This window comes from Polypterus senegalus, chromosome 4 (genome assembly GCF_016835505.1).
Source record: "Polypterus senegalus isolate Bchr_013 chromosome 4, ASM1683550v1, whole genome shotgun sequence".
NCBI classification, from domain to species: domain Eukaryota; kingdom Metazoa; phylum Chordata; class Cladistia; order Polypteriformes; family Polypteridae; genus Polypterus; species Polypterus senegalus.
This window is the reverse complement of record NC_053157.1, coordinates 66,711,536-66,728,314: the sequence shown is the minus strand read 5'-3', so window position 1 is coordinate 66,728,314 and position 16,779 is coordinate 66,711,536. Positions and strand designations below refer to the sequence as shown.

Sequence of the window (16,779 nt, the reverse complement as noted above, 5' to 3'; positions counted from 1 at the left end):
CTTTTGAGGATGCAAGTATAGTTGTCCAGGAGAAAAGCAATCTTGCCTGAAATCAATGGCATCGTTTTGTAGGGTCTGTCCCTGAGACTTATTACTTGTCATTGCGCAGCTGAGCCTTACTGGAAATTGGAGGCATCTGAATTGAAATGGGAGATCAGAGGGTATAAAGGGGACGCGAGGAATACATTGAGTGTGGAGAAACTCTAGAGACAGCGTGTGTATTAACTTCTGGATTTTTCTGTGAGTATTTGGTGGCAGTGTGATGAAGTTGCTTCGGAAGACGGAGTTAGCCGCGGAGCTCAGCTCAGAGCAAAATGAGGTAAATGGGAGGGGATATGATGACGTGACTCCCCCACCCGCCTTAACTGTCAATCCCCACAAACACAGTCTCGAATTTGCATAAGCACACCCCTTCACCTTCAATTTTAACTTAGTTACAAAGTGATCAAAACTCTCGTTTATATCCTGCGTCCTCTCATTAAACTTGTATCCCGCATTACCCGTGAGCATGAGAAACACCAGCGGCAGCCTGTCTATTAACTTAATTTAAAGTTTACGTTTACACCTTGCTTTTTTTACGAAGTAGCAGCACTCATGAATATGGTAGTATATGTCACTCGCTCGCTTCTTATTGTTTCGCTGCCTTCTCAATTATATAATGCATATTTTCTTCAGCACGTTTTTGAGCTCTTCCTGGTTTTCTACGTAGTGCGTTGACAGTCAGTTCAAGTGATTACATGGGAGGCGTGATGATGTCACACGAAACTCCGCCCCCACGGCTTTCCAGCTCAACTCCATTACAGTTTATGCAGAAAAATAGCTTCCAGTTCTGACCATTACGCGTAGAATTTCGAAATGAAACCTGCCCAACTTTTGTAAGGAAGCTGTAAGGAATGAGCCTGCCAAATTTCAGCCTTCTAGCAATACGGGAAGTTGGAGAATTAGTGATGAGTGAGTGAGTGAGGGCTTTGCCTTTTATTAGTATAGATATATACAAAAATATATATGTAATTATAAATATGGATTACCATTTTAAATGTACCAAAAACAAACACACAAACAAATAATAAACTCAGTGCAAATCTTTAAAACAGCCCAAAATCTATCAAATAATCAAAAAATGTTTATCAGGAAGATAGAAGGCTAACATGCTTAACAAATTTACAAGTAAAATAGACAATTTGCTGTTAAGCTAAAAAGCCTATTATTTGGTAAGCAGCAATTTCAAATTCTTCTTCATCTTTTCTATTCTAATTGAAAATTTGAGCTGCTGTACTTAAAAGAAGCTCTCTTGCTGTCCTGTCCAAACTTAGACAAGCAGTGCTCATTTTCGACAAAATAAAATGGTCAGAATTCATTAAAGTAGCTTTTCTTCCTGTTTTTCTAACTGTACAGGATAACTCTTCCTTTTTCATGGATTTATTACTCCACTTCCTTTAATGTAAAAGCTAAGATTCCAATTTTTCTCTCTCTGATTAAGTTTGCCTTGCTGTCCTCAGTTTATAGGAAACTCTCAGCTAGCTAGCATAAAGAAGCACTACAAGTAAATTATTGTAAAGCTTAGAAAAACTAATACTGAATAAAAGAATCTTTTTTTGTGATGGACCAATTTATTGATCACCAGTCAAGTCTTTTGTAGTGACAATCAGTCAATTTCAATCAGTGGCAGATAGATTGCAGCAGCACTACTACAAACAAAACATAAATGTTGACAAGTTTTCCAAATCTGAGAGAAAATGCACTTAAGATTGCATCAATTTTTGGAACATAAAAATGTACACAAAAATAGAACTGGAAAAAGGGGTCTAGTTCTGTTGTGTTTGTGCCCAAACTATACAGATCTTGACAATTCTGTAACAACTGCATGATGGTTAACAATGTCTCAAAACACAGGCCGCTGTTTGTTTACGGAAGATTACCACTTTGAAAATCTAACTGACTCCAGTTTTGCATAACTTGACTTCATCTTACAATGGCCTATTCCTGTGAAGAAGGCAATTCGCATACAGTAAGTACAAACTTTGTTTTGCTGTTGCTTCCCTGGTGCTTCTATGGAAATGGTTTAACTGTGGCAATAGGAAAAAGGTTAAGCATTAAGTTGGATTCTTTTATTTGCACAGTCAAAGGAAGTGGGGTTGTTGTAGCTAAACTGAGGCAACACCCAATGTCCATACATCTCTCAGGAGTATCATTCCCCAATTCCTTTAGGACTATTTATATGATTTTGTAGCAGAATGTGACAACAGGGGTATTCCAGAAGTGCTGCACTTTTTTTTTTTTAAAAAAGATCTTCCCATAAGCATTAAAAAAAAAAAAAGCTGTCAACTTTCATATATGTACTATTGCATTTACAAAACACCTGCAACTTCATTGTTTTTTTTTGGTATGACCGTGTTTTCTGTGTATAGGAGATCTCTTGACTACATTAACAGAAAGTATAAGACAAAAAGACCACTATGTAGAGAATATTACTTTATATACCACTATAAAGCCAGTAGAGAAAAAACACCAGCTCCTTTATAGGTGTGATATGCAAAACAAAAAAACAAAAAGTCTTCATCCTAAACGTGGAGTTTGTGTTTCCTGGAATTAGCAATGAACATTGTGTTTCAACCATCCCTTTTGAATCAAGGAGTGACAAAAATCTCCCTGAACTTCTAGGCAAAGGAATCAGAAGAAAAAACACAGACAGAAAAACAAGAACACTGCAAACAGGAAAGTCAAATCAGATATGGCGAAAAACACAAAAATGTACTGTTTGCAGTTTTATCAACATTGAAATCCTTGGGTAGAAGATGTCTCAAAATTCTTAGTAGACAGAAAAGATCCAAGACATTTTTGTTTAGTTAGCTACTTAAAAGAGCATGTCTGTTGAACCTATAGAAAAAGCTATGATATTTACAGGTTGCCGGTTATAATCACATTCAGTTTTGCCAGCTGCTATGCACTCTTAATTAACCATTATTTTAGGTCTTCAAATACAATACTTTTTACAAACACAAATTCAGTTACACAGATACTCAAGTCTAACTTTAATTTACACTGTACTGGGTCTAGATTAAACACTATCAATATAAATGCTAACGAATCTAAAAAGTTGTATATACACATTTTTAACATGATAACCAATTAACCCTGAGCATGCTGAGCTATATGTGGAATGTTTTCCTTATCAGACAAACTATAAAACATGGTAATCCAAGTTAAGTAAATCAAGCTCATAATACAAAAGGATGAAACAGCCTGATAACATCAAACAATAAAGTTGTGATTATACAGGCTCCGGCTAGTGTGCATGCATATCTAACAAGGTTCATCTGGCAATATTGTGTCACATTCCCTCCTTTCGCTACCTCAACACAGGTCCTGTTCAATATTTGAACCAATAAATACTGCATCTGATCCAGTGGAGCTAAAGAATAACCTTTATTTTTAAAAACTTGTGTTTTAACTACAGGTGCATTGTGGAACCAAGTCACAGGAAACAACTCAGTATGAAACAAGAATATATTAATGCTATATACAATGGAAATAATCATATATAAAAGAATGTTTTGCAAAACGTTTTTCACTTTCAATTGACGCGGGACAAATGCTACCACAGCAGAGTGTTCCGAGTCACAATCCTATGAATACCATTTTTCCCCCCCAATTTAAAATAGTGTCTACTGTCAATTAATCTTATTAATTCATTATGATCTACTTGAATTATTGTTATATCTTTAGAGGATTATATCAAAAAAACATACCAAATGAAAACAGGAAAACATAGCGTCATTAAGAATGAATTAAGCAAAATATTATGCAGAAGCCTTAAACAAAAGAACAAACTTACCAAAATACTGAATCTGGCTTTCATATTTCTGCACAAAACCTTCAGTTTTGGTTTCTTCACTTCTTGTACTATTTCCATTGTGAACGTTAATAAGGCTCTATGTATAAAAGAAAATAATAAATACATCTTGAAGCATGTTGTATTTGTATTGCTAGGAATCAAGCTGGCATTCCTTGGATATTACAAATGTTGATATGCAAACTGGGACACACATTTGTTCTGTCTGTAATATTCATATATGGCATTTTCAAAACAACAGCCTTTTCAGTTAATTCACTGCAACTGAGGAGCAATGGAAAATTAAGATGTCTTCAAAACTTTAACTTTAATGCTATCTCAAAGTAAACACAACTTATTTGCGGTTGCGCTTTTTTTGTTTTGTCAAGCATAATGTAATGAGCAACTTTCCAATATTAAAATGAGTAGTAATAATAATAATAATAATAATACATTTTAGTTATATAGCACCTTTCCCATGGTCAAGATGCTTAAAGCAAAATGATGCAAATAGTTTCTGCATAGAAAAATAAACAAATAAACACAGGACGTAGAAAAGCATTAAACAGAATAAAAGAAAGAATTAGAGTATAATACTAAATTCAACACTAAAAGAAATGCCTGAACAAATCACATAATTTATGATATAACACACAGACACAAATTATACTGAGCATCTGGACAGATACAGTAGGTAGGCCTTCCTGAACAGATGAGTTTTAAGTTGTTTTTCCAAAAGAATGAATGGAGTCAGCTGATCTAATTAATTTCGGGAGGTCATTCCAAAGTCTGGGCATATTACACCCGAAGGCCAGTCACCCATTGAGTGCAGGTTAGTGTGGGGCACAACAAGATTGCCAGAAACAGAGGACCTTAGTGGGCGAACAGAAGCATAGCAATGGAGAAGGTCACTGATGTAGTCCAGTGGAAGGCCATTTAAAGCTTTGTACGTTATTTATAGAATTTTATACTCAATCCTTTAAGACACAGGGAGTCAGAGGACGCGAAGCAGGACTGGTGTGATGTGTTTGCTATTGCTGGATCGTGCAAGGACACATGCAGGAGAGCTTTCTATTAACCGGAGATGTGATATAAGATTTGAAGGGGCAACTGCCAGTATGGAGTTACAATAATGGATCTGGAATGTGATAAAAGCATGGAAAAGTTTCTCAGCATTCGAAAAGGAGAGGAAGGAGCAAAGATGGGATATGTTATGAAGATGGAAGTAAGAAAGTTTCTTTTATGGGTTTATGTGGGTGGAAAAAGAAAGGGAGAAATCAAAAATGACACCAACATTTCTTGCATTAGAAGGTCACTGAGAGATCACCATCAAGAATGGCTGAAAAGGAGCTCATTTTCTGCAGTTGTGCTTTAGTGCCAATTTGCAGGAATTCGGTTTTGTTGCAATTTAATATTAAAGAGTTATGTTCCATCCAGGATTTAATTTCACCGAGGCAAGTTGTGAGCTGAGAAGTCTGATGAAGTTTCATATTTAATACTGAAACAGAGTTGAGTACCGTCTGCATAAAATTGCTAACCAAGTCCAAAGCTACGAATAATATGGCCAAGGTGGAAGCATGTAGATACAGAAGAACAGAAGGCAGAGGACAGATCCCAGAGGAACTCCTTATGTGACTGGCACTGAAAAGGACCTGCAGTTGCCAAGACTAACAGACTCCTGTCTATCAGTCAGATAGGACTTAAACCACTGGAGGGCAGTGCCAGAAACACCCAGAATGTTCCATATTCTGGACAGTAGAACATCATGTCTGACAGTCTCAAAGGCGTAAGTGAGGTCTAGCAGAATTAATATGCTGGTTTGTCCGGGGTCTGCTGCCATAGGCAAATCATTAGTTACTTGAAGCAGGGCAATTTCACAGCTGTGCTGCGCTGCGCTCTGAACCCAGACTGAATTGGTTCTATCAAATTATTAGTAGTCAAGTAGCTGGCAAGATGATAGGCTACAACTTGCTTAAGAAGTTTTGACAGAAAAGGTAAGTGAGAGATGGGCAAAAACTGTTGAGACTACCCACATCAAGACCAAACTTTAACATTGGGGTTACAGAAGCGATTTTAAAAGTTGCTGGCACAAAGCCGGTGTCAAGAGATGTATTTATTATTGTTGAAACTGTTGGGATTTTGGCATGAAGGCAGGATTTAAGAAGTGTGGTGGGGATGGGGTCCAGTATACATGTAGTCGTTCTATATAGTTATAAGGTTGCAAGGCATGGACGCTACCCAGTGACCTGAGATGAAGACTAACCTCCTTTGGTATGGTGTCTCTTTGGAGAATCCTTGAGTACCACTGGTTTGACCTTGTGTCAAATGAGCAGTTGCTCATGGAGTCCTCAATAAGACACATTACCTGCATTGAGTAAGTGTCAGTTACAGCACTACAGCTATGTGGTACAATTCCTTGAGGGTGATCCGGCTTGCATGATCCTCATTATTAAGGACCTGAGTGGCTGGACCAGGCCAAGGGAACGCCCAAGTAACACCTGGCTTTGGCAGATAGAGGGTCATTTCTGGAAGTAGGACTGGACCGTGTGACTGCCTGAGGGGGTTGCCAACCAGGATCCCAAGCTGTTTTGTCATGTGGTGGGTGCAGCAACGCACTGTACCAATGCATGCTCCCCAACCTGACCTGTAAGCGGTAAACTTTCAGAGATTAAAAAAGTCGGGAGGAGGAGCACAATGCTTGCCAGGAGGAGTGGTGGTGCAAAGAGTAGTGTGCTCCACAAGTGAAGAAAAATAAATCTTTACTGGTTTTTATATGTGCCTCTGGTGTCAGTCTGTGTCGGGTCAGGTGCATATATAGCACCTTTATTACAGCTTATTAAACACTAGTCAAAAATTAACCATCTAAAAATATACCTCAGCTTTCATTTCAGCAGTGAAGAGAATTCTTACCTTATTGAACACTTCCTTGAATAAAATTTCACTCGTAGGTGAAGTTGATTTTCCTTCCCATCTCAACATACTCTCTTTTTGTCTCCATTCCTCTACTGTTTGGTTCAGCTCAGAAGAATTCACTTGTGCAGTTGCTCGTTCTTGCTCATCTGATTCACAATTATGCAATCCAAGATTGCATAACGTTTGCTGGGCCTCGGCAAGCTGCCATTTAGATTCAATTGAACTTGTACTGCACTGCACATTACTTTTAAATGTAAGTTCCATATTGTCAGCAGATGCCTGAAAGACACAAAGTATAAACATACTGCAGAAAGCAAAAAAAATGCCTCAATATTTCTAAGCAGAGAAGCATCTGAATCCATGGTTTGATTTCAAAGCACTCTCCATCTGCCAATATCAACTGAACAATTTGTGAAGATAAAAGCTTTTCAAAAAATAAAATTAAGAACCAAAATGTAAATAGCACCTTCCTTCTTTACATTACACGTGACTGAATGATGCTTTGGAATACATTTTTCATTTGTATGTTGTTGATGAAGTAAAGATAGAGGTTCTATAACTAAAAAAGGGATTACATTAATTAAAAAAGCTCAATTTCTATCAGATATTCTCCACTTTATTTTATCACAGGAACAGGAAAAGAGCTATTCCTTGTTAATAGAGCATTAATCAAAGGTGGAGAACTGAAGACGTTTGATTTTGCTTTTCAATGTGACTTTCTTGTAAAAAAAAAAAAAATAAATAAAAAAAAAAAAATTGGAATGTTAATAGCCTGACGCTACTTTTTGCAGAAGTGCCACAATATTCTTTACAGTGTGGCTCTGCGATTAAGGGGCATTTCAGTTCAGAAATAGCAATGTCCTTGCTTGTAAGACTACAATTAAGAATTCAAATAAGTATATTGTGAGAATCAGAGTCACAACTGGTTTTTAAAATGAATTTATTACTAATTTGCCAAGATGAAAATGAAGCTTGAACAAGACGACTGCAGGTTTGGCCATGAACAGATTAAAATGTGAAAATCTGTGGGTTATAATGTTGTTAAGAATAGTATAAATCTGAACACTGCTATATTTTGTTAATTATTTAATGTCTTCTTAAGTTATATAAAACAGATGTAAATCTTCATTTATGTGTCAGTGATTATTCAGGGATACAGTATAATGAGCATTTTGGATGTCAGTACTTTTCATTTGTGAATATCTGGCACCATCACATGTAATATAATCATGGTCAGCTGATTTGTAAGCATATTAAGTCAAACCATTATATTACAGCAGACTGCTTCTTCATAATCTATCTAACCAACACATTAAAGTTTTTTCTGCAAGACAGAGAAACCCAACAAAATAACTATTAATTATTAACTTACAGACATTACTCAGCAACTAAAGGATGACAGTAATAACACAAGCAACTTGGTCCCAATGTTTAAGCCAGCTAATAATCAAACCTACAACCCTCTGGCGTAAATGCAATATTTATTGTGATATAAAAGCAACAATGATATTTTAAAAACCAATCATTGCTCTGATTCGGAAGAAAAAAAGGATGCATTTGATTCTGAGATAATTTTGTACTATAATGAGACACTACGTTTAATTAAATCTTATCTAAAATGTGCAATCCTATTATTGATCGACAAAGCAAATTGGTAACATTTTTAAGATTCAACACATGTGAATCAAAATTTGAAACCAATTATCAAATGATTTCTATTTCATGTTACAATTTTATAAGTTTGTTTCCACTTTTGTAAATGCTCTGAAATTTTTAAATCTACCAGTATCTACCAAGCAACTGGCAATTTTCAGACCAATTCTGATTTTATGACATTGGCCCATCACATTCACATTACAGTTTTAACATCTTACATTTATAGGAGGTAAATTTTATTAAATTAATATATGACAGATAATGTTAAAATAACATTAAAATGAGTGCATGTTGGTGTATATTAACCTCCTTAGCGTTAGACCTGAGTGTTACTTGGGCTGCAAAAACCGTGATAAAAGCATTAGTCCCAAGTGTCACTCAAGGACCTGTACAGATGCATCTTGCCCGAGCGTTAGAACCAAGAATCACTCGGACTGTAAAAGTCTGTCAGTGCTGCCATTCTTTGGAGAAATTATGTCTGGGTGTAGGTTTTCATTAATTATGAAATATCTACACTTTACCAACAAAGAAGACTTTGATGAGAATACCCATCCAGCACCCAAACTGAAGAAAATTTGGGAGATATACCAGGCCAATGTAGCAAAATTTTGGAGTGTTTACATTCTGGACCATGATATCAGCATCAATGAAAGTCTGATTATAAGGGTAGATTGTCATGGATACAGTACAACGCATCAAAACGGGCAAGATTTGGCATAAAGCTTTACAAGCTTTGTGAATCTAAAACGAGATACATTTGGAATTCGGTTCTGTACATAGTGAAAGGGTCAATGTATGATCTGAAAAACAATCAATAAGACATTGTTACGTCATCAGTGCCAACTTTAATATATGCTCTGCTGGATCAAGGTTACTGTGTAACCATGGACAATTTTCACACTTCACCAGAGCTATTTGACATCTTGCTGCAAAGACTGACGCATATGGAACAGTGCTTCCTAAATTACAGCAAGGTGCGTTAGTAGCTTGCAAAAGAGTAAAGTTCTTGTGCTGAAATGCTAGGACAAGAAAGATGTTTGTCTTCTCAGCACTGTACATAATGCAGCAACAGTCACTGTACAAGCAAAAGGCAGCAAGCAGGTTACAAATCCATGTGCTGTGGTCAACTACAATAGCATGATTTGCGTCGTAAATCGTGTGGATCAGGAATGGACTTTCTAACCCATTATGCAGAGACAACAAAAGAAATACTACAAAAACATTTTCGTAATCTGGTGGAAAAGTGCAATTGTAATGCATTTGTGATATACAAACAAAAAGCTTACAAAACTGTATCTCTTGCATACAATTTACATACAAAACACAGATTACGTTAATGAGCAAGTAAGAACATTTAAACTTCCACAAATAAGTAATTCAGCAAAATAATTAACAAAAGAATTAATCTAATATCATTGAATAATCAAAAATTAACTAATAGCCTTTCTAAAAAGTCCCTGCTTTTAGCTCTTAACCTATTTAGATGTTTATGTGGCATTACAGAGGTACACCCTTTGGAATTTTGGAAAAGTGTGTTGTTACTATATGTTCTTCAATGCATTAATAATACATAAGACAATCTGACAAAACAAATAGCACCCATAAAACTGTACATGGTCATATCTTTATTGAATCTATTGTTAAAACTATCTGGAAGCATCATTGCCTTGAAGCACATGATCAATATTTTGGGTACTTCTGGGAGATGTTTTTTAAGTTTTTGATTTTCAGATTTAACCTGTGGAGAACATGCTCTTACCGATTGCTGCTGTATCAGGTTCACCCTCCTGACAAGCTTAAACTGATGGATGGATGTTTGTCAATGTAGAATCCTAGATATTTTTATTTAAAAAACTTTTTTTGGGGTAAATTTATAATTTTAATGCATTTAATTTGTGATGTTTAGAAGTAATTTTAATTGTACTAGAGGTGCCTTAAATATGCAGTCTTGAAATATATAATTTAATGTTTCTTTAACTTAACTGAATGTAGTATTTGCTGATGTAATATTTCAAAACACAAACTTTTCCTTTCATAAAATAAGTAGCAATTTTAAAAATGAATGCTAATTTCTATTATTATGAATTCGTGATTTTAATAAAGCATTTGTGTTATACATAAAAGAAAAATATTCTTAAAGTTTAAATATCTTGACATAAGAATTTGAAAACACGGCTGGTTTAGGAATTCTTAGTTAAAATGTACTTTTTCCCCATGACAAATTACAAGAGAAAGACTCTACCGACATTTAAAAAATACAAAATCTACAAATCATTCTAATATTCGATCAATCTGCGTCTTAGTTTAATGACTCCCTAAGAGACAATGGTAGTATTATTTCTACTGTATATACAATAAAGGAAAAAAAGGAAAATGTCCATCCACCACATATCAACTTTATGAATAGCTGGAACTGATCAACTGGAAAACAAGGCTGAATAGAAAAAACAATAAAAAGACGCAAAGCTACACATCAAAACAATCTACGCTGTTCAAAGGATACATTAGATCGTAATGATATTCTGTGGAAATTCTGCACTATTGCACAAAATAATACTGTCCCAATCAGGGCATTGATTCTGCAGAAGCTACATACCAAATCTTGTTGTAGGCAACGCACGTGGACATGAACTAAGTAATCACCATGTTTCCAGAATGAATGGAGAAATCTCGTTGATACCACATGTTTACAGTTAATTCTTTACTCACGAATGCACAAGTCTTGCGTTAAGACAAAATATCAAAAACAAAACACCACCATAGCTTTTTGGGCCCATGCATATATACACAATCCCTTCCCTTCTGTTCTGTTCACCGCTCATCTTACCTGCCAGTTAACCGGGGAACCCTGCGGACATAAGAAAGCCTGAGAAGCCGATCTCTCATCCTCCGTGATCGTGGCTCCTCCGCCGCGCCAGTTATGATAGTTCATACTTTCACAGTTCTTTACTACTTGAGGCTCATCAAATACCGCCGTTGTCTGTATTAACTGTAGGCATATTACAATATGCCTGTTATAGATAATAAAAAGGGGCACTAACTTTCAAGCCACCATTCCGCTGAGTCGTGGGTTGGCCGTCACGTGACATGTGTTATGGCCACGTGATAATCACTAAGGTTCGCAATACGCATGTCAGCGAATGTGCTTATTTGCACCAAGCACAAGCTGACCCGCCAATCTGATTAAGCGACTGCGCAGAAAAACTGCTGAAGAAAGAAGTTATCCAGTACAGACTCCGCAGTGTGGCATGGCGAGATGTCGATTTTGTTTTGCGATTTAAAGTATTTTCTCTGCTGTTTTACACGGGTTTCCTGAGGGTCGTTATCCCACTATTTGCCAATAATTGTAAATCAGGATCTTAGATAACAGACATCTATGGAGCAATTAATTTCTAATTAATCATAAACAATAAGGCATACATGTAGAAATATGGTGTTAGCGACTGAAATAAGACTTCCATGATGTAAATGCTTATTAAAAAAAAAATAATTAGATCTTGCCATATTTTAAGAAAGTTTTGAACAGATCCTGAAACCGAGAATTTGATTTTTTCAAATTTCAGATAGCATATAACATCAGTTACCCATTGACTTATAAAAGGTGGGAATCTTCCAGTTGAGCAAGATAAGTCTACATACTAATAGGCAATTACAATCAATTTGCTCTTCTCCACTTTAAGCCCATGTGGGAGCTCACCACACACAGCTGTTATTGGGTTTGGAGTGATTGTGACACCAAGGCTATCACAGCTTCTGCAGTTTTTATCCAATGCCTGTCATACATTATTTAATTTTATATTTTCAAAAATCACATTCCAAAGGTATCGAGTATGGAGTATTAATTTGTTTACATTATGATGTTTTATAGAAAACCAAAGATATTGTTAACTAAAATGAAACTGGACACTCTAAAACAGTAACAGCTGAAAACTGACCTGGGGCCACCAAGTATAAAAAAAATAATAATAAAAAAACAAAATAGTAAAGTGAAGAAAACAGAAAGAGAAGTCATCTTAGTGCCTGACCTTTAGGTTGACATGCAGGGGAGCTGCTGTTCCTCCATCTTGTTCAAGTTCTATTAAATCAAAACCATATTTGTGTAGGGTTGGGTGGGTATGTCACTGCCTGATCCACATGCGGATGTGCACACTGCCTGAGCAATTTGCTTGTAAATGTGCAGAACTTTTACCATTACAACACTGCCAGATCTGCGTTTCTTATTTTATGGCCAGAGTCCCTGTCTGATTTGCATCACTCATGCACTGTCTGAGTGCAACAGTGCATTACAGTACTCACTTAAGCAGTCAGCCAATGGCCTATTAGACAAGTGTCAAAATAAAATGCCTATCTGTGAGAAGGCAGCCCAGAAGAAAACTCAACAAAGACATGAGAAGAACATACAAACATGGGCAGTGTTTAGGTGGGGATTCAAAGACAGACTTCCAGAGCATAGCTAACCATTGTACTGCTAAATTTTAAAACAGTCTGTTAAAAATACATTGAAATGACCATCTATCTGCTGCAGCCAGGTGTTACATGGGCATCCCCTTGGCCTGGTGCAGCTGTTTGGTTCCTGAAAATGAGGATGCTGACAGCTGGATCACCCTCAGGGAAATCACACCAAATGGCCATAGTGCTATATTGATGTTCCCTCACAATGCAGATAATGTACCTCATTCGGGACTCTGTGAGCAACCATTCATTCGAAACAAAGTTAAACCATCGGTACCCAAGTATTCTCTAAAGAGACACAGTAACAAAGGAGTCCAGTCTTCATTTCAGGTCACTGGATAGCATCTATTTCTTGCAACTATATAGCAAGACAGGAAGCATCTGGACTTTAAAGACTTGGATCTTCATCCTTTTGCATACAGTAGATATCGGAAGCACCACACACCCCTTTCCAACGACCTCATGAGCCTCCATACTATCCAAATCCAATTAATGACTTCATAGAAAGAGTCACAAGAGACATGAATATCACTGGAAAAGAAAGTAAACCTCTAGACAAGGTCGTCACTTGTCTGTCTGGGGGTTTCCAACCAGGATCCTGAGCTGTTTCGTTGTGTGGTGGGTGTGGCAACGTGCTGTACCAGTGCATGCTGACCAACCTTACCTGACCTGATTTGTTAAAAAATATTTTGAGCAAAAGCAAGGCATTTGCTTTTAATATACTTGCTCTAGGGTTTAACATTCTTTCTGTAATACGGTTTCACATTCTTGTACTATTGTTTCACTCAGTGCACCCTTTATCTAAAGTAATTTATAGCATTATTTTTTATAAATTTGAAAAACTGCAGGAAAGAAAACCAGGTGGGACAAATATCTTTTCCTAACATGATGTAAAACCACTGGTAGTAGCTGGGACACAAAACAGTACATATTGTATGTGCCCATAGGACAGTCAGATTGAAACACTGGGCAAATGTAAGTCTGAATAGGCAAAGCATCTTGCTGATTTACAATTCAGCTGCATTAGAACAGTTTAAGTTACAAAGACTGGCATCTTCAAGAACCAACTGTTTTTTTCTGCCCCAGTTTCAATTAATTTGTTGTAGGTGATGGGATTAAGAATTTCTATTCACTACTTTTTATTTTCTTTATGTGACCGAAAGATATTGAAAAAAATCAGGTGCAGATTTTGCGTTATTTTGATAGAAGCTTTGGTAGCTTCTTTGCTTTTTCCATAGCAAATAAAAATATTTCAGGATCAGCTCCTCTAAGTATATAAAATTAAATAGGAATTTCTAACCTATTCAGTTCAGTTGTTGGGTTATGGGGAGACAGATTCTGTCATTTTACAACTAAACATGAACCCTGGAGGATGGAATAACAGACCATTGCAGGACACTTTCACACACACATACAAACAAACATACAGGCTGGGGCAGTTTTCAATTGCTAGTCTACTTAACATGTGGATTTTTGAGATTTGGGAGAAATATTTAATCAAGGGTAATGGTAGAGTTTAATATAAACAAATCCCAAACTGGCAGATCCACTTGCAAACAAATTAGCTGAGGAGTATTGGAACCAAAAGTCAAATGCAAAAAATTGGTTCTTCAGCCTCAGCTTAAACATGAGCTACTGAGGTAAGTAACTAGACAGATGTATAGCTAGGAGTTTAGGAAAAGGCTGAGTCAAGACTCCTCATTTATCTGACAGGTAATAACACAGAAGGGTGTTCTAGGGATGCTGGAATCTGTGCCTTTATACAATTGCAGTAGAGCATTAGATATAACTCTGTATATCTGGAAGGAAGCCAGGAAAGATGACACAGCTGGTGTGAGATAGCAGAGATTATCTGATGCTGATTTGCTTATTCCTATGCAAGAGCCCTTACAAATCCAATGCATTTTTAAGTGTACAGAATACATCAATAAATACAGTATATTACAGCTGTACTAGCTGTTGCCTTACGAGATGAAAAGATCCAAGGAAGTATTTTAATTTTATTTCAGAAGACTCCAAAAAAAAAAAAGAATATACTTTTGGATTAGGAGGTAAACTGTATAAAATGACTTTACTTAAACTGATTTTTTTCTTCAGTCTACCTATGAATTACTGTATGTGGATAGCTAGATAGATAGGTAGAAGGCATGGTGGGAATGGTGCTGCAGATATCTGTGATGCTTACTTTGTGGAGCCCCCATATGACCTAAAGGTGCTTCCTACAAGCTATGCCCTGGCACAGGAAGTACTCCCTATTGCTGGCTATGTGATGTGCTCCACCTGCGATGAATCAAATGTAAGTTTCTGTCACAGCCAGTCTGCTCTGTTACAAGATCAGTATTAATGACAGCATGGTCAAGTTCTATGCATCTAGTATAAATTCTAGAGATATGCAGAATGGAGGCAAACAAAGGTTACCCTCTCCTACAAAAAGGATTAATCACTTTTGTCAAATTGGAAGATGGGGCAACATGTGGAGAGAAAAACAAACTATTGTTGTTCCTGAAAATGTCTGGTCCACATGAATAGAATTGTATCAGCAGCTTTACACCAAAATTACTTAAACCTGTCTGTCTATTAAGTAGTCTGAGTGACAGGAGCAAACCTAAGGTAGACCATGAAAGTTCTGGCTGAGGCAGCAAAGGAAGCAAGTTTCTTTCTGTGGCTAAAAAGAAAAGATAAGAGCTGGAGAACACACAGTTGTAAGAACTGTGGTTATATTTCATAAGTGGAGCTAGAGAGTCTTTTGCGATGGCCAAGGAGTGGGGATAACATTGGGTGATATAAATCCTGAAGCCAGAGGCGGGGAGAGGCAGGGAGATGTTACTGCCATTGCCCCACCACCAGGAAGCAAAGAAAGAACCAAGGCAAGTCTAAAGAAAAGGAAACAGGAACTAAATAAAACAGATAGATTTGAAGATGATTAAATGCATGGCGTGGAGACAAGAAATGGGCAACATTGAACTTATGAAAGTACTAATTGGATTCTGAGTCCAGCAGAACGGGGTGCTAGGGAGATATCCACTGTCCCACTACGAAGAGAAGTGAGCAAAACATTAATGAGAGTTGGCTTCCAGCTGTTGGCTTTTCACCTGACCAGAAGACACTAGCGGAGATGCCAGAGGCTCTCTCTTTCTCTCTGTATATATATTAAAAAGGGGGTATTGTTTAAAAATATCTATGAAAAGACATAATGTGAATAAAGTTAAGAGGTCAAAAAATGAAGATTTAAAATGGTTAATGTTAATAATCATGCCAAAGAATGATAACCAAGGCAAGTCTAAGGAAAAGAAGACTGAAAGTAAATAAAACAGATGGATCAAGATGATGAAATAAGAAGCAAGTTAAAAAATAGACCTTAAACTTATGTACCCAAAATTAGTATTGTAGTATGATTCTATAAATGTATACGTTTAGTAGATGAGGAAATCTCTGTTAAATATCAGATAATGCAAAACAGAATAACAGACATGAACAGAGTTGATGCTTTCTTGGCAAATGCAGGGTATACTTTCAAAATATAAAACACAAGTAAATTGTATAACATAACATTGAAAAAGTGATCACACCATTTAAAGAAGTAAAAGAACATCTACTAAAAATAAACAAAGAATGACAACTTTGTAATCAAGGACTAGAATAAAAGAAGGGCAAATCATTATGTCATCATTTTCACTCCACCTTTCCTGATGGGGTTTGTGATGACATGATGAGGTGTGCTGTCCAAGAGATCCAATCCAATCAGCAACTTCTTTCAGTACCTTATAGGAAATTCTCTGACATATTCTCCTTACGAGAAGAGAGCTATAATTCTATCAGCACATCCTGGGCAATGCTTTATACACCTCCAGTGGGTATGGCCAAACCTCCTCTTCACCAAGCTAAGCTATTTGGAAAAACCTACACAAAACTGCCACTGCTACACT

General features: G+C 36.6%; 1 protein-coding gene across 2 annotated transcripts in view; it reads right to left on the bottom strand.

The window, feature by feature from the left end:
- cdc37l1 (cell division cycle 37-like 1) overlaps positions 1-11,508 on the bottom strand; it is a 54,183-nt gene extending 42,675 nt beyond the window's left edge. The window contains exons 1-3 of one of the 2 annotated variants that reach the window (XM_039750797.1): positions 11,229-11,508; positions 6,743-7,024; positions 3,836-3,932 (exon numbers count right to left, since the gene is read on the bottom strand). In XM_039750797.1, coding sequence (XP_039606731.1) covers positions 3,836-3,932; positions 6,743-7,024; positions 11,229-11,333 — 484 coding nt within the window. In that variant the 5' untranslated portion in view covers positions 11,334-11,508. Of the gene's footprint in view, positions 1-3,835; positions 3,933-6,742; positions 7,025-10,997; positions 11,119-11,228 lie in introns of those variants that run through there. The other variant, XM_039750798.1, reaches the window with a different exon arrangement.
- Between the last annotated feature and the right edge of the window lie 5,271 nt (positions 11,509-16,779).